At 33.0% G+C, this 19,812-nt stretch overlaps 1 protein-coding gene across 2 annotated transcripts in view; it reads right to left on the minus strand.

The window, feature by feature from the left end:
- LOC126884636 (tRNA (uracil-5-)-methyltransferase homolog A) overlaps positions 1-19,375 on the minus strand; it is a 51,933-nt gene extending 32,558 nt beyond the window's left edge. Inside the window, exons 1-3 of one of the 2 annotated variants that reach the window (XM_050650700.1) lie at positions 19,147-19,375; positions 17,290-17,460; positions 4,630-4,779 (exon numbers count right to left, since the gene is read on the minus strand). In XM_050650700.1, the coding sequence (XP_050506657.1) occupies positions 4,630-4,779; positions 17,290-17,460; positions 19,147-19,278 (453 nt within the window). In that variant the 5' untranslated portion in view covers positions 19,279-19,375. Of the gene's footprint in view, positions 1-4,629; positions 4,780-4,952; positions 5,103-17,289; positions 17,461-19,146 lie in introns of both variants that reach the window. The other variant, XM_050650699.1, reaches the window with a different exon arrangement.
- Between the last annotated feature and the right edge of the window lie 437 nt (positions 19,376-19,812).

Consider the following 19,812-nt stretch of genomic DNA (forward strand, 5'->3'; position numbering starts at 1 on the left):
AAATAAATTTACGAACATTTTCGTAAGCTCAAATTGTTCCTTTTGAGTTCTTCTATCATTATTGTTAATTAAAGTATAAATGTTTATAGCTCAAATTTGCTTGAAACCCTTATAAACAAATGAATGTACATTTTTTTAAGAAAATTATAACTTCAAACGGGTATAACTTTCAAAAAAATGAAGATCAAGTAATTTAACAAGCTTTGCTTGGAAGCCTATTATTAAGCTTTAAAATGAGACCTTCTAAGGCTCATTTGCATGCGACGAAGCCGAGTTACGATCGATAAAGCTTCGAAAAATACTTATTTTGCAATTTGCATTGTGCACTAATTTTACAATATCTTAAGTTCTAATTGTTGGATTTAACTTTAGTAAACATTTTTCCTTCGTTTTTTATTAAGGAACAAATTATATTGGAAACATTTTTTTATCTCTTTTAGTTTATGAACCAGAGCCTTATAAACAATTTATAAACAATTAAGTTGTTTATAACAATTTTTTGACCACTCTTATCGAAATCCACCCTCGAAATTCGTAATCAGCAGCCAAAAATTCATAAGAAACCGTTGAGTTTGTCCATCAGAATTGAAAAGGACACGGTGACCTCTATTTGGCGCCCAGACTATTAGTTTTGTTTCAGTTAAAACACATGTTAAGAGTAAAACCACCCATTTTCTTTGTTATTTTCTTTGTTTCTAAAGATATCAGGTAGATTCAAAAAACAAAATGTTCAAAAAACAAGACTACAATACGATTCCGATCTATACTTATTATTGTACCTCGTCCTCCCTACAGGGTGTTCCAAACTTAACATAAGAAAAACATTTCTTTTCTTCCACCCGGTATAAGTACAAAAAAGAGGTTTGAGTAAATATTTGCACAACTGTGTAAATATTAAAGAAATATCTAAAATAATAAAACAAAATTAGTGGAATCCGTTAATCCGTTCACGAAAAAATCAACTATGAAAATGAGCGTACATTTTCTATATCATTAACTTATGCCTCGCAGTGTAGATGGATATAATAAGAGATTTCAGAGCCATTAGCACCATAATATGTCTTTTAACACTTAAAGGATGTTTCTACACCTATAGTCTAAATAATGCGCATGTCCCGACAAAAGAAAATGAAGATGAAGTAAAAGAATAGTTTTATAATGAATTAGAGTCTACATACCAAAGTCTATGTCCAAAAAATTATACAGGGTGTCCCAAAAGTAGTGGAACGGTCGAATATTTCGCGAACTAAACATCGGATCGAAAAACTGAAAAATACGTGTTCAATCATTTTCAAAAATCTATCCAATGACACCAAGCACCAAAACCCACTACACCCCCTGGATTTGGGGTGGGGGGGGGGGTTACTTTAAAATCTCTAATGGAAACCCCCAGTTTTTCTTGCAGATTTTAATTTGTTACATAAAAGTAAGCAACTTTTATTCAAGACATTTTTTCGAACTGTGGATAGATGGCGCTATAATTGGGAAAAACGATTTATCCTGATACCATAGGTAAATTATTATAGAAACGGTCTAATACCTCACGAAATACACTTCCAAATGAGAAACTAAAAAACAATTTTTAATCTTTTTCGAAAACCTATCGAATAACACCAAACATGACCCTCCAACCCACCCCCTGAATGTGGGGTGGGGGGTAACTTTAAAATCTTAAATAGCAGCCCCCACTTTTTATTACAGATTCGGATCCGTCATGAAAAATTAAGTAACATTTATTCGAAACATTTTTTAGAATTGTTAATAGATGGCGCCTTAATTGGAAAAATTCGATTTATTAGCGCCATCTATCAGAAATTTTAAAAAATGTTTCGAATAAATGTTGCTTAATTTTTTATGACGAATCCGAATCTGCAATAAAAAGTGGAGGTTGCTATTTAAGATTTTAAAGTTACGCCCACCCCACATTACTCCACAAAAGATTAAAAATCTGTTTTTTGGTTTCTCATTTGGAAGTGTATTTCGTGAGATATTAAACCGTTTCTATAATTTACCTGTGGTATCAGGATAAATCGTTTTTCCCAATTATAGCGCCATCTATCCACAGTTCGAAAAAACGTCTTGAATAAAAGTTGCCTACTTTTACGTAACGAATCCAAATTTGCAAGAAAAACTGGGGGTTTCCATTTAAGATTTTATAGTTACCCCCCACCCCACCTTCATGGGGTGTAGTGGGGATTTTGTGTTTGGTGTCATTGGATATATTTTTGAAAATGATTGAACACGTATTTTTCAGTTTTTCGATCCGATGTTTAGTTCGCGAAATATTCGACCGTTCCTCTACTTTTGGGACACTCTATATAAAAACAATATATGGAGACCTAAACTCAAAAGTTGGAAGAGAACAACAATTCTGAACCACAATAGATAAGCACAGTCTCCATGAGCAATCAAATGACTATGGTAATTTAATAAACCTACAAAGATTACTTAACATGATGATTGCCAGTACATACTTCGCTGGAAAATATATGCACAAAGACATCTGGAAATCACTGGACGCACTTACAGTAAATATAGTAGATCATGTTATTGTAGACTTACGACTCAATGTCCGCACCAGGAGAGGAGCAGATGTGGATTCTCATCATTACCTGGTCGGAGTTAGGGTAAAGGCCAGAATTTCAAACACAAAAAAGAAAAGAGGTTCTACAGTTTTACTAGAAATTGAACAAAGGCAGAAATAAATTCAAACCGAGAACATGTAGACATACAATGGTAGACCAGGAAGGATCTGTTTTTAGGTGGATGTGAGAGGTGGCATTCGGATTTTTGCGGATAAAGTTAGGTAATAACTTCGTTAATAATAATTGACTTATGCTCCATCTCAAATATGCCCGGAACATTAATGAAAAAAAAATAAAAGATTTAAAAATTTCAAAAAATTTCGTTTTTTTTTCTACTTTCTTTGCTTAAAACTTTAAAACGATTCATTTTGGAACAAAGTTGTATAGGAATAAAACAAAGATAATTAAATTTTTTATCAGATACGATTGGTTAAAAATGTCTTAATTCAACACCCTTGCTGCAAAATAGCAATAAATATAAAATAAGAGGGCAAAACAAGCCTGTCCTTATTCAGTGTTTTTCCATCACTTAGGTTACACTTGGAACCTTCCTAATTCGCTTAGAAAATTTTTGTAATGTGCTAAAACCGTCCACCAAATTTCATTAAAATTGACTTACTAGATTTTGCATAATAATTTTGCAATCTAAACTTTTTTTAAAAAATTAAAATTTTTTAAAATCTTGCACAACAAAAACTAGAGCATACAAAGATTTGTCAATTTTTTTACATATAAAGAAGCACTCCACCTATCTAATGCACTTTACAGAATTGAAATCGGATTATTTAAGCAGCCTCAGCAATGTTTTAAAGTTATAAACAGTTTTTTGGCTTATAAACAAATTAGTGCTGTACCCAGGAGGGGGTGCTACGGGCTCCTTTATTTAGATGGACTTACCCAAGTTTTTTTTATGTATATTGACCCGTAGAACACGAATTTTTTGGGTAACAGTTGATCCGGATGTCGATAAGATTTTTATAAACAAAGAACTTGAGGAATTACATAACATCGATTTTTCGCAAAATAAAACATTTTTTTGTATTTCTTGGGCAATTCTAAGCAAAAAATGTTCTTACAAGTTTTTTCGTAGGATGCACAGTTTTCGAGACAAACGCGGTGGAACTTTCAAAAAATCGAAAAATTGCAATTTTTGAACGAGGATAACTTTTGATTAAAAAATAAAATAGCAATTCTGCTGACAGCATTTGAAAGTTCAAGTCAAATTATATCGGTTTTAATTATTTGCATTGCTAAAAATTAATTTTTTTATTATTAAACAAAGCTATTTGTTTATAAGCCAAAAAATTGTTTATAATTTTAAAACATTGCTGAGGCCCCTTAAATAATCCGATTTTAATTCTGTAAAGTGTATTAGATAGGTAGAGCACCTCTTTATATTCAAAAAAATTAGTCAACTTCTAAATGGTCTATTTTTTGTTCAGAAAGATTTTAAAAAATTTGAACTTTTTTAAAAACATTTACATTGCAAATTTATTATGCAAAATCTATTAGGTCGATTTTAATAAAATTTGGTAGACCGTTTAAGTAAGTTATAAGAATTTTCTAAGCGAATTACTAAGGTTCTAAGTGCCACCAAAGTGGTTAAGAAACATTGAATAACAACAGGCGTATTTTGCCCCCTTATTTTGTATTTATTGCTATATTGCAGAAAAGGTAATACTTTAAGACATTTTTGACCAGTCGTATATCATACAAAATTCAATTATCTTTATTTTATTTCTCTACGACTTTGTTCCAAAACGAACCGTTTTAAAGTTATAAGCAAAGAAAGCAAAAAAAATCGATGTTTTTCGAAATTTTTAAATATTTTAATTTTTTATTAATGTTCCGGGCATATTTAAGAAGGAGCATGAGTCAATTATTATTACTGAAGTTGTCACCTAACTTTATGTGCAAAAATCCGAATGCCACCTCTCACATCCAAAAATACACGTTTTTTACAGACTAGTCCTGGTCTATGGGTAATATATAGAATAGAATAGAACATCTAAGACAAAGCTTGAGGGAGATAGAGGATTCTTACCTGTTCCTCGTAGGGTACATTCCAATAGGGAATGGTAGAATTTTTTAACCTCTCTTCTTGGCTACCCTCTAGTTTTTGTTTCTTTGCTTGGTGTTCCTCCGAATCTTCCTTTCTCTTTTTTACTAAAGGATCAGGTGCAGGTTTAGCTTTCTAACCTAACCTAACCTAACCTAACCTAACCTAACTTTATGTGCAAAAATCCGAATGCCACCTCTCACATCCAAAAATACACGTTTTTTACAGACTAGTCCTGGTCTATGGGTAATATATAGAATAGAATAGAACATCTAAGACAAAGCTTGAGGGAGATAGAGGATTCTTACCTGTTCCTCGTAGGGTACATTCCAATAGGGAATGGTAGAATTTTTTAACCTCTCTTCTTGGCTACCCTCTAGTTTTTGTTTCTTTGCTTGGTGTTCCTCCGAATCTTCCTTTCTCTTTTTTACTAAAGGATCAGGTGCAGGTTTAGCTTTCTAAAATACACAGCTGTAGTAAGAAATACATAACTAAAGGGTGTTGTTAGATAACAACATCGTTTTAATGAATTTTACAGATAGTCCTGTCGCCAGGGGGGGTATAACGGCCTCCTTAATTCAGATGGACTTACCCAAGTTTTATTATGTATTTTCACCCGTAGAACACGAATTTTTTGGGTAACAGTTGATCCGGGTGTCGATAAGATTGTTATAAACAAAGAACTTGAGGTATTATATAATTACGGTGACCATATCTTTTTAAAGAAAAAAAAGTACAAAAAACAAAAATGTATTAAAAACGCAAAACGTATCTTGTTATTGGACAAATATAACTTTTTGGCATTAAAAATAAATCAACTATGTAGCTAAACATAAAAAATTATATCAATTAAACTAAACATAACACATTATATTAACTTTGAAAAAGTTGCAAGCCTGTAATTATGAGTTTTTAGATGAGGGACCTGGAGTAGCCTCATCTTCCTCCGGTTTTTTGCATCATTCATATTTTTCTGAACTTAAAATTAATTTAAGAAGGTCCGGCTTCGACTAAAGTAAATGAAACATTTCATACAAGTCTCATCAAAATTTGCGTACACCAGCATCGCTGCCTTGAGAGTGGATATGGACATTTGAGACTTTTCCGACGTCCAATAATTATTACAGAAAATAAACGGTCGATAGCCGGACCAGTACCCAGAAGACAAAACATAAATTCGCATAATGTTTGTAAGTTTTTCAGTTTCAATTAATCTACACATTTAAAAACTTCAAGTTATCGATCCTGACTATTTTTTTCTTCTCTGTTCCACTCAGCAATTTTTTCAGTTGTAGCCACGTCTTTCAAAATTCCCAGTTCGTCAAAGAGTTTATCTTCATTTAACATGGTTGCCTTGATATACAATTTAAAAGTTTCGAGAGAATAACAAACATCGTTCCATGTTATTTCTCTTCTTAGATCTATCCTTTTGAATAGTTTAAATTCATGAAAATTTGTACTCCAGTTGTCTAGGTAGGTTACACATTTTGTGTAAAAATATTTCACTTGTGCAGTGAAGTTTTGTGCACGACCACCGCACCATAAGCCTGATGTCTCATACACTTAAAATGTTTTTAAAGATCATTCATAAACGCATTTACCAAACACTTGATATGGATATTGAAGAAACCCACTTTGGATTCCGTAGAGGCGTAGGTACCCGTGAAGCTCTGTTTGCATTCAATATACTAATCCAGAGATGCTTGGATGTGAACCAGGATATGTACGTCTGTTTCATAGATTACAACAAGGCTTTCGATAAAGTCCGCCACAAAGAGCTAATTGACGTCCTCAAAGCAAAACAATTACAATACAATGACCTTTGAATTATAACAAATCTATATTATAAACAGCAGGCACACATACGCATTAACGAACACACATCAGAAGAGTTCGAAATTAAAAGAGGAGTGCGATAGGGGCGTGTATTGTCACTACTACTATTCAGTGCATACTCTGAAGAAATTATGAAAAAAGCTCTTCAGGGAGGAACAGCAGGAATAAAGGTAAATGGAACGCCAATTAACAACATTAGATAGGTATGCAGACGATACTATCTTAATCGCAGACAACCTCCAAGACCTCCAAAACACAAGATAGTTGAGTATGGAGAAGAATATGAATTATCAGTAAACATCAAGAAAACTAAACACTTTATCAGGATATCAAAAACCCAAAATAATGATAAAAGCCTGACAATTAAAGGTAAAACTTTAGAACAAGTAGAAAACTACAACTATCTTGGCACAATAATTAATCACACAAACGATTACTCCAAAGAAATTAAAGTTCGAATAGAGAGGACAAGAACAAACTTCAATAAAATGAGAAAGGTAGTTTGTGTAAGAGAACTGAAATAATTAAGACTTGAGAGTTAGGCTGGCAAGGTGTTATGTTTTCTCGACTTTGCTTTACATGATAGAAGCATGGTCAATTAACACGTCGACTACTAAAAAGTTGGAAGCATTTGAACTGTGGGTGAAGGTACCTGAAGATAGCATGAACCGAGCCTGTCACAAACAACGAAGTCATGAGAAGAGTCAACAAAAGAATGGAAATATTGGAAACCATCAAGACACAAAAGCTGCAATACCTGAAACAGTATACAAAGAAATTTGTTTAAAAGTACATAGTAAAATATAAAAATATTCATTTTTTAGAAAAAATAAGTACATTTGTGTGTCCTTGGAAAGGTTTTAAAGTACATTAGGACAATATTTAAAAATAAGTACTGTCCTACTTAAATAAGTACATATGGTCACCGTATATATAACAGCGATTTTTCGCAAAACGAAACATTTTTTGTATTGTTTGGGTGATTCTCAGCAAAAAATGGTCTTACAAGTTTTTTCGTAGGATGCATAGTTTTCGAGATAAATGCGGTTGGACTTTCAAAAAATCGAAAAAGTGCAATTTTTAAACCCGAATAACTTTTGATTAAAAAATAAAATACCAATTCTGCTTACTGCATTTGAAAGTTCAAGTCAAATTCTATCGGTTTTAATTATTTGCATTGCTAAAAATTAAGTTTTTATTTGTTAAACAAAGCTTTAAACACATAGTGTTTCCCGTGCCCAATGCATGCGTTTTAATGTACGTAATCTACGTAGAAATTCTATGTATGCGCGCCTACTCGTTCGATTTCAAATGAGAAATGCATTGAAAACATCATTCAATCACTATGTGTTTATAGCTTTTTTTTTTAACAATAAAATAAATTATTTTTAGCAATGAAACTAATCAAAACCGATAGAATTTGACTTGAACTTTCAAATGCGGTAATCAGAATTGCTATTTCATTTTTCAATCAAAAGTTATTTTGGAGAAGGAAGCTTGCCGAGTACTTATTAATTAGGTATATTTACTGGGAGACATAATTCATATGCAACGCTTCGTGACGACCATTTTATTAGACTACTTCAACTGTCAATATTGCCAACCTGATTTACATATACTTGGGGATCAGGATAGCTAACATTTCAATACCCCCTCTCAATTTATACAACATTTACATAAACAGTAAATTTGGATGAATTGTCGACTAAACAACAATCTTGACTCTAACCAAGTCTTGACAATAATTGAACTAAATGAAATCATAAAAACATACTTATACATCCTACATTACTCAGGTTACAACTCATACCTATATAGAAAAATATTCAAAAAATAACTTTCATTAACTCAAAAAATATTAACATGAGAATATGATAAAAAATAAAAAAAAAAAGCAAATAGATAATTCACATGAGTTGTGCCTAAAGTATAAAAGTACTAATCTATAAAAACTTTCAACATTCTTGAATTTTGATCAAAGTTCTGAGACGTGAGAATATTTCATTTGAAGGAGCTTTAGTGAAAATATCAGCACAGTTTGATTTTGTATTTATGTACTGTAAAGTAATTACATTGTTTTCAATTAAATTTCGAATGAAATGATATTTTGTGTCTATATGCTTAGACCTTTTACCTTTAAATGAATTTGTTGCAATACATATAGCTCCCTGGTTATCTATATATAATATACTACCAGTTATTTTCTCGTTCAATAATTCTTCTGCTAAGTTTTTTGTGAACAATAACTCACAACATGTAACAGTTGATGAAATATATTCGGCCTCAGTACTGCTCAATGAAACAGTGCTCTGTTTCCTTGAATACCATGAAACTGGATTGTCTAGAAAATATACTATACCTCCTGACATGCTTTTTCTATCATTTACATTTGCTGCCCAATCTGAGTCTGAATATGCAAATATTAAAGATTTTCTTTTTATATTTTTACTGTATATAAGACAGAAATTAATTGTATTTTTTAAATATCTAATAATACGTTTAGCAGCTTTCCATAATATATCATCAGGACAATCGAGAAATTGACTCAAATAAGAGATTGAAAACATTATGTCAGGGCGACTACCCAATGCAATATACATTAAGCTTTTTATGTTGATTTTGCTCGTCTCTTGACAATTGTGTGAATTGCGTTGCAGTTACTTCAGTGGTAATAAAATCTTTAACACCTTTGGCATCTAGAAGATTGCCTAATCTAAATTTCCATGACGAAAAGTTCGTAGATGTTAATTGCGGATACAAACTCACGGTTGAATTCGCGCCATTTAAACCTTGGACTGCCATTTTTTTGCGGTCACTCACAACACTGCCGGTCGGTATAAAAGCAACACTAAAAAACTTTACTTCTTATTGAATGTACTCTTGGCATGTAAAACTGGAGTCCATAACCTTTTGGGTTCAAAAATTGACATTTTTCGATTTTTTGAAAGTTCAACCGCGTTTATGTCGAAAACTATGCATCCTACGAAAAAATTTGCAAAAACATTTTTTGCTTAGAATGACCCAAAAAATACAAAATGTTTTGTTTTGCGAAAAACGCTGTTATGTGATTTTTTAAGTTCTTTGTGTGACTGTTACCCAAAAAATTCGTGTTCTACGGGTCAAAATACATAAAAAAACTTGGGTAAGTCCATCTGAATTAAGGAGGCCGTTGTACCCCCACTGGCGACAGGACTAAGAGTAATTTTAGAGTGTCAATGTATTTTTGACAAAACAAAATATAAACAAAATAAAAACAAAATATATGCAGGTAAGTAAAAACACAAAAATAAGGCAGCCACAAAATATAACAATAGGAGAATACAACATTGAGGGGGTAAAAATCTTTACATACTTGGGATCCCTAATCACGTCTGATAATTTATTTATTTATTTATTTATTCACGGGCAAGCCCTATTCCGATATAAATTTTACAGTGTTCTAAATTATATAACATAATTATACAATTATATAACATTAATATTAACCAATTATATAACATAAACTATCGTAATATAACATATAACCAAGTGGTTTGAGAAAAAATAACTCGTATGAGTAATACAGTTACAAAAAAGAAAAAAAAAAGAATAAGATAACATTAGGTCAGTACAATTACAAACAAAAGATATCACCTAAATCAATTCGGAAATGTTGTAAGGTATAACGGTTTTAAGTTATCTAATACATACAGGTCATGTAACACTAATCACAATACAAAAGCTCTGGCCGAAAATATTAAAAAGTTAAAAAGTTAGGGAAGAAATTAGGTTTTTAAAGCGGGAAACTGATATATTAAAAATTTCGAGGTTATTTAATGAGTTAGCTAATCGAAGAGTTCTAGGAATAAATGTGTTGTAAGAATAATTGAATCTATGAAAAGAGACATAAAAGGTTTGCACCTGCCTAGTCGAACGACTGGGGACAAATAGAGATATTTTGGAGAGAAGTTCGGGGCAGTTACACAGCCCGTTGATAATTTTAAATAAAATAATTAAGTCTCTTTGTTTTCTGCGTACCTCAAGAGGAGGTAAGTTCAGTATGCGCTCTAATACAGAATAGTCATAGTATACATGCAACTTACTGGCAGTATATCTCAGAAAATTGTGTTGGACAGCCTCAATCTTCAATTTATGAGTAAAGTAATAGGGGGACCAAATCGTGGAACAGTAATCGAAATGAGATCTAACCAGGGAGAAATAAAGAGATTTAATAGCTGAGATGTTTGTAAAGTCTCTAGTGGTTCTTTTTATAAAGCCAAGCATCTTCATAGACTTCTGTATTGTACTGTAAATGTGTGATTTATAGCTAAGGGCGGAGTCAAGGATCACACCTAGATCCCTAGTTTCAGAGGCAGAATGTAAGGTCAGATTATTTATACTATATTCGAAGATGATTGGATGATGAGTTCGGTGGAAACGAAGAATATGGCATTTGGATGCATTCAAACACATACCATTTTGCATACACCAGTTAGATAGGCGATCAATATCACCTTGTAGACTAAGTGAATCAGCCTCAGATGTGATTATTTTAAAACATTTTAAATCATCAGCGAATAACAAAGTTTCACTTACTTGGAAACAGGGTATTAGATCATTGATAAATATATTAAACAACAGAGGTCCCAAGTGTGATCCCTGTGGTACACCTGAGTTAACAGAGATGGTATGAGAATAGTGATGATTAACCCTGACAATTTGCGATCTTTGCGTAAGATAGCTCTTGAGCCACTTCAATATAAGGCCATCAACTCCGTATAAATAAAGTTTATGAATCAAGAGCTCATGATTAACTTTGTCGAAAGCTTTGGAAAAGTCAGTATACACAGAGTCAACTTGTAAACCCCTCTCAAGAGCATCTGTCAAAAAATCAACATATGTTATGAGACCCAATTCTGCTGATTTTTTGGATGTAAATCCAAATTGTTGGGCCCCTATAATTGGCGAGAAGTCATAACTTAAATAATCGGAAATAATGCTCTCAAAAACTTTAGGAATAGCACTAAGAATACAAATGGGACGATAGTTACCTATATCCGATTTTCGACCTGATTTATATATTGGAGTGACATAAGAGTTTTTCCAGTAGTCTGGAAATTCCCCTGTTGATAAAGACTTATTAAATATATAAAAAAGTGGGCGCGATAGAATGAAGCTGAATGTTTTAAGGAAAGTGGGGGGAATTCCATCAGGACCAGGACCTTTGTTGGTATTGAGTTCAGACAGTTTTTCGTAGATTTTTGAAATTTCAATGTGATAATTAGACACATTAACCAAAGGTGAAATCTGGGTTACATGCGGATGTAAGGATTGGTTAGTATAGACGGAAGAGAATTGGTTAGCAAAAAGATTAGCAATATCAGTTCCATTGAAGGCAGTACGATCTCCAAGAGTCATTGTATTAGGTATAGCGTTATTTTCCCTTTTACTACTTACAAATTTCCAAAAGGATTTAACGTTATTAACAATAGAATGTTCGGTACGTTGAATGTAATCAGCATAACACTGTCTTGATAAAAATTTACATCTAGTTCTTAAGTTACTAAATGCTGCATAACTTTCTGGACACCTTGTGCTCTTATATATCTTGTGCACTGATTTCTTCTCGTGAAGCAACTTCTTCAGCTCAGAGGAGTACCAGCATGGATATTTCTTATCACAGATTTTTTTTTAGCGGAACAAAACAATCAATGATGGAATAAAAAATGTCGTAAAATACAGAAACCATGTCAGAGAGTACTTTTCCTTGAAGTGCACCATCCCAATTAATTGCTTGAAGGGATGAACGAATTGCTGCATAGTCAGCATGAACAAAGTCATAATAATACTCTTCACCAGATAAATGATCATTTGTGATTTTGAGTGGCAAACTGCATTCAAGCGGAGGATGATGTGTGTCCACTGGAATTAAAGTGTCGATAGCCTTCAATACATCAATACCCAATGGAGATAAAATGAGATCAAGCGTAACTCTTCTATCGTTGGTTATTTCGTTGGTCTGGAAGAGATTGAAAAAAGCACAGATATTGGATATAGTTTCAATAGAATCAGCTTCAGATTGTGTAGCTGTAGGCTGAGGAGAAGCAACGGAACAATAATCATCGACATCCCAAACTGCAGATGGAAGATTAAAATCACCCAATAGAAAAAGGTTTGCTCTATCATATTGCTCGCTTATAGTGATAAGCTGTTCAAAGTACGATTGGTATAAAGTAGCTATAGATTTAGGTGGAAAATATACTGTACCGATTATAGATTTGTTATTAAAGAGAACAAACAACTGTTCAATCGAAGGATCAGACTGAATTTGATAAGAAGGAATTGAGTTCTTAATGGCAATCAACACTCCCCCACCTCTACTGAAGACACTGGAGTCCTTAGAGCGGTCAGTTCTGTAGATGTTGTAGTTGAGAAGTCCAAGTTCAGCATCCGTAATTTCAGGTGTGAGCCAGGTTTCAGTTAAGATAATGATATCATAGGAACAGTTGCTGACATTCAAGCTGAGGTCAGACAGTTTAGTTCTTAGTCCTCTAACATTTTGGTAATAAAGTATAGGGCTGCCCGGTTTTAGTTTTTTTTACAGATTTTCGGTGTATTGTTGAAGTATTTAATAGTTAAATTTTGCTCACCAGCCTGTTGACGCACTCTAAGTTCGTTTTTCACTGAATCGAGTTGCTTTTTCTGACAGGGAGTTTGATCAGATAGGAAAAATATTTTATTTGCCTGGCCTAATTTAACTTTGTTTCTTAAGATTTGATGCACTTCGCGAGCCGAGGAAAGAACGACTTTAATTGGTCTATGACCGTTTTTATTTTTCTTCCCAAAACGAAAGATATGTTTACTGTTGACACTTATCGCACCTTCACTCGCTCCAGATAAAAGTGTTTTTATTTGATTAATATCCTCAGTTGAAGTTGATGGTTCTGGGAGATTGAAGATAAGTAAATTATTTGACCTTTTTTGGCGTTCGTGTAGCTCATTTATGATGTCATCGGTTATTGGAAAGTTACTCTTGTTATCTTTTAGCATCTGGATTTCAGCTTTGAGTAAGGTGACTTCGCACTTCAGGTTTTCAACTTCTCTTAGAATTTTGGGCACACTTTTGAATGACAGTCGGCAATCAGAACAAAAGTAGAACAACGTTCTCTTCTGGATTACAACAGCTCGAAGTTCAGAAGCACTTAAGCCAGTACATCCTTCGGTCGGATGAAGAATAATATGACAGCTGTCACAAGCCACTGATTTATCACTGATATCTTCATTGCACTTTGAACACTTATTTGCAGCCATAATGCCAATTTCACTGGGCTAATATAATGTGAGTATATCAGTTCTAATATTCCTGGACTAATAAACCTATCACCTCAATTAAGTTCTTATCAGTTGGCACTTTTTTTGGCTTAATTAGTAGCTTTTTATAAGGAGTATACACAATAGATGAAATAATATTATCAAATATTGATTGGACTTGCAAACAAAAAACAAGAAAATTAATCTCTTCAATGAACGTAGATACATTTGAAGAACAATACACAAAAAGAACGAAAATTGTGGATAAGTTTAAACCACTTTAAATCCAATAATTCGAGCAGAGATCAAAAAACACTGTTTAACTTGACTAATGACTTTATGAAGTTACGTAGCGGAGGAAGTGAAGAGGCGAATATTTATTGCCAATAAAAGTTACCATGGCTTAATTCGGCAACTAAGATCAGATAACGTCGCAAGGAAAACAAAATGCCAAATATACAAAACCTTAATAAGACCGGTACTCACATACGGCTCAGAAACCTGGACACTCACTAAAAGAGGAAACATTGCTAGCCACCTTTGAAAGAAAAATCTTGCGACACACATATAAGGGCACAAAAGAAAACGGAATTTGGCGAAGAAGGTACAACTTTGAACTATACGAAATATAACAGGATCCGGATATTATAACATTCATTAAAATAGGACGGCTGCGTTGGATGGGACATGTAGAAGGAATGGAAGAAGGCGAAATACCAAACAAAATATTCAAACAGATGCCAGTAGGAAAAAGAACAAGAGGAAGACCGAAGCTGAGATATTTAGAACAAATAGAAAATGATATAATAACCTTAAAAATAAAAAGCTGGAGAAAAAAAGCACGAAACAGATCACAATGGAGAAGAATCCTGGAACAGGCCAAGACCCAGGATGATGATGAATGTATTTTTGAAACCCTAGAGTCAGCTTGTGAGCTAGCTCGTGAATTCTCTGGCCACATACCATCTGCTCTACACCTCTAGAAACTACTTTTTTAGAATCTTCATGGCCTCCTAGTATGTGCCAAAGTGAGTACATACTAATAATGGGTGGCACATCAGAGTTTAGCATTTCTTTTCTTTTGTTTTTAGCAACAGGTAGCAACACTGATTGTGATGTCTGTGGACATGAAATTGATGAAAAAAAAAAAAGAATAATTTTCCTCACCCAATCATAATGTTTTGGGCCCATGGAGAGTTGAAATAGTATGACTACAGAGACTGTCTTTTTTGACTTTAAAGTACAGTTGCATGATTATGGTCCCAGTAATATATAAATGGAGAAAGAACTTCTCTTCACTTTTCCTTTTATTATAAGGCGAAGTAGATGGTATTTAGGTCCTCTAATTATATGGATGAAGTATTCTGTTTTTCTTCTCTTTATGATGTTCATGAGCAAATTTGAATGCTTCGAATTTGTTTAGCATTTAGACAAGCCGAAAACGGCGGGTTCGTTGGAAAAAATATTCCCATGAGATTTTTTTGCATAATCACAGTCGTGAGAAGGTTCAAGAAGTCGCCCATGCGAAAAGTGGTCCAAATTTTTTTTAACGATTTTTTTTAATCAAATTGCAAAAATCAGTATTTTCGGCCCGAACAATTTTTTTAGATATTTCGGATCATTCGGGACAAAAAAGGTCTCTTGTAATTTTTCTCTAAAGTTGATCGTGTTCGAGTTATAAGCAATTTAAAATTTGAAAAACCCGATAATGGCCATTTTTAAGACTTAATAACTCGGTTAAAAATTATTATTATGAAAGTCAGAAAATGACTACCTAAATCAAATTTAAAGCCCCCCCTACATGATCCTAAAGAAATTTGTGTCATTAATTTATTACTAAGCTGTTATTTTTAATTATTAATAATGAGCGGTAACATCGTATTGACGCAGCTGTAAATGTGAGTGCGAGAGAGATGCGCCATTGGACTGCCTGAATGGCATCTCTTTCGCACTCATTGTGGACGGCCGCTTAATACGTGCATGGAGCTCATTATTATTACTTAAAAATAACAGCTTAGTAATCAAATAATGACAAAAATTTCTTCAGGATATTGTAAGGGGGGCTTTAAACTTTGATTTAGTCACTTTCTGACTTTCATAGTAATAATTTTTAACCGAGTTATTAAGCCTTGAAAATCGCCATTTTTCATTTTTTTCAATTTTAAAATGCTTTTACCTCGAAAACGATCAACTTTAGAGAAAAATTACAAGAGACTTTTTTTATCCAGAATGGTCCAAAAAACCTAAGAAAAATTGCCCGGGCCGAAAATATTGATTTTTTGCAATTTGATAAAAAAATTGTTAAAAAAAATTTGGACCCCTTTTTCGCGTGGGTGACTTCTTGAATCTTATTCTGGAATGTCTCACGAATGTGATTATGCAAAAAAATCTCGTGGGAATATTTTCTCCAAAAAACCCGCCGTTTTCGCCTTGTCTAATTGTGGTTTTTACCATCCATGTCTCACAACCATACAATAAGATATACCACACATAACATTTCAGGACCTTCTTGCTAATTCATCAACAGGTTTTTTACATAGAACTGGTTTCCAGGTCATAAAAACCTTACATGATATTTCTATCCTGGTTATTATCCCTTCATCAGAGTCAGAATTTACATTTAACCAGCTGCTAAGGTATTTAAAATGGTTTAAGCATTGTATCTCCTCTCCATTAAGAGAAAGCAGACCTTGATCTATATCAATCTTTTCAACTGCCATCAACTTTGTCTTTGAAATATTGATTTTAAAGTCTCTCCGATAACTTGCATCATTGACTAGATTTACTAATATTTGGAGAATTTGTAAATTTTCTGCAAGAATGGCTGTATCGTCAAAGTGTCTGATATTGTTAATTACTTCTCAGCCTAGTCTTACTCCCTCTTGTCTGTCATCCAAAGCCTCCCTATAAATTTCTTCAGAATACAGATTAAAAAGATATATGTAGATAGCCAGTACCATGATAGATACTGCTGCTGTGCTTAGCGAAAACACTGTATCTGCAAAAATCTGAAAAAATTTAAATTTTTTACTTCTTTCTAACCCAAATGTGCATATCTATCTTATTTGCTTACTAAAAATGACGTAAGTTAAGCCAAAACACATTAAACACACCGCATCTTATGCCGTATCCTGTGTAAATGTATATGAATACTTCGAACAAAAATCGATTTTACTCAAATGTGATGTCTCTGTAGATACGGCGTTTTGGCTAAGCATGGCAGACTGGCTGTCAATATGTTATACCTAGTAAAAAACCTAATGACTGAAATAATATAAAACTTGTAGTATGTGAAACAACTAGAGATTAAACTACTTGACACATATCAACAGGATTTTTTCAATGACTCATTTTGGTTAAAAACATGAAACTAAAAATATTCTTAACCCATTAGCTGCAGACCGCTAGGAGCCATTCTGTTGAACAGCATGACTGAAGTAACCATATCACTCAGTGGCACGTGATCGGCAGCAATTGAGTTAATATGCAGCCTAAAATAATTATCTACACAAAACTTACCGTAACCTGCAATTCTTTTCCTTTCCATTTGTATTTAGAGAGGACTTGCATTGCATTGTCCCTATCTTCAGTATTTCTAAAGCAAACAAAGGCAAAGGAACTATTTCTTTTAGTTGTTTTAATTTTATTGGAATTTAATTTCAATTTTTCATTGAGAAGCTTCCGAAATTCCTAAAATATTACAAAATATTTGAATCGTTTATTGTTGAAAGGGGGTAAGTGTCATTTTCTACTTTTCGAGTTGTAAAAAACCCTTCTCTTTCTATATCCGCATCATTTGGTGTTGAAACGAAGCAAGCATTGATACATTACATGGATATAGTTTATGGGTATAGTACTGCAAAACTGCATTTAACACCAAATGATGTGGATAAAGAAAGAGAGAAGGGTTTTTACTATAACTAGAAAAGTAGAAAGTGGCACTTATCCCTTTCAAAAATAAATGATTTATGTACAATCAATGCAAATTTCAACACTCTGAAGTTTTTAAATATTACTTCTGTATAATGTCATTGTGCCTACCAAAATTAAAAAATTGTGCAAAAATAGTGTATTGTTTTTTCTTCCTATAATTTCCTTATGTCTCTATGTCTAAAGAAATTATACTAAGGAGATTTATTGTACAGTAATCCCTCTTCAACCACGGGGGTTACGTTCTGAAGAGGAAGGTGTGGTTGGTGAAACCGTGGTTGGCGAGGGATCCACGATCCAAAGAAGAATATGACATATAATCCCAATTTGGATACGTATATTAGTACATAGAAAGAAATGATCTCCTGCAGCTAAACAGTCTAACTTAACTGAATTTTTTTATCTAAACTCATTACGCATCTTTTCCTTTTAACAAAATCTTTACTATTCATTTCAGACGAAGACTTTTTTCAGTATCAAAACTAAGTAATGTTCGACGTCAAATCGAGAACTGTAAAAGTACAAAATATGTAAAATTGCATATCTGTGAAATAGTAGATATTATCATATCAACAAAAATATAGACATTCGCCGGTATTTTAAACCTTCCGAACTATAAACTAATTGCCTTAGTATTACTAATAAGAACAAGCGCCAGTGGCGTATCATGAGTACCAAATTTAACACGACTGATCAAATTATAAAAAATATATAAAAATAATAAAATATTCTCATTAAAGATTCAACAGATATCGCAACCGCGGATAAGTGAAACCGCGGTTGACGAGTCCGCGGATAAAGAGGGATTACTGTACTAGGTTTGTTGATTATTGTCCCAACTGTCTACTAAATTTATTACAATCAGTCAGAGGTGTAACCAGGATGATCCTAAGGGGGGGAGTTACATCTACTTGATGGTCTCTGGGGGTATGGAATAATAATGGTGTTAAGCTTATAGAGCTCAAAGTACATCCAAAAGGGGGGGGGGGGATTATAACCCCCAAAACCACCCCCTGGTTACGCCTATGCAGTCAGTATCAGAATATTAATTCTGAGGGGTACAAACTTTTATGTCGTATGTTTCTGACAATGAATTGGTCAAAATATTCCCAAGCTGACTGAACGAACTATACAATACATTTTAAACTAAACCCATTTTTCAACAAGTTTTTTGATTGTTTAAAAACAGCTTTTACAGGCATAGTGGTGGTATATTATATTAATCAATGAATGTGAAACAACGATATTTTCATTAGGGTAAAACAAAATCCCTTATAGAAACCCATTTGTTACATTTTCAAATAAATAAACACATCAATATATAATAAAACTAAGATATATTACAATAGAATTAATAAAATTAGTTTTCATGTTCCTTTTTTAACATTGTAGATTAAAGTTACCAAAAGAAGAGTAACAGCAAGGAAGTAAAATAACTTAACTTACACTTATTCCATAATATTTAGGCATATTCTTAACTTCAATTTTAAAATTCTCCGAAGAAAAATCTCTATCCAAATAAGCATACGGATTTTCTTGTGTAACTGTATCATTTTCACTTTTTAAGGGTGATTCCATAGTTGATATTAAATTAAATAAATATTGTAATCCTAAATATTATAAAATCAACACAAACCAAACACATTTGGACTTTGGACATTTGTATTTGTATAGGTTAGATTTGAACTTTTCGTCTTCTTTTCGACAATAACTATTTCACTTCTTAGAAATTCCACTTTCTGAGTAGCGAAATTTGTTTTAGCAGACACGTGTATTGCTTTTGGAACTCGCTGTGTCTAGGTACACGCTAACGTGTACGCAAATAAAAAAGTTAGGTACACGCGAATTAAACTTCATCCAGCGAATGACGTCATTATTTAGCGTGCGCGGTGACTTTATATTTTGGTACACGCTATTTTGATATTTTTAGTGTTTGTTGTTTGTTTGATAGAAAATGTTTTTATTAAGGGAAGGGGAAGGGAACCAAAACTATTCAGATGTTTCAAACTTAATTGTAATAAAACAATATGCATATAAAAGTATATATTCACAGGGCCGGTTGTTCGAACGCTAATCAACAATAATCATTATCAAATATTTAATTACTGTCAT

This window comes from Diabrotica virgifera, chromosome 5 (genome assembly GCF_917563875.1).
Source record: "Diabrotica virgifera virgifera chromosome 5, PGI_DIABVI_V3a".
NCBI classification, from domain to species: Eukaryota; Metazoa; Arthropoda; class Insecta; order Coleoptera; family Chrysomelidae; genus Diabrotica; species Diabrotica virgifera.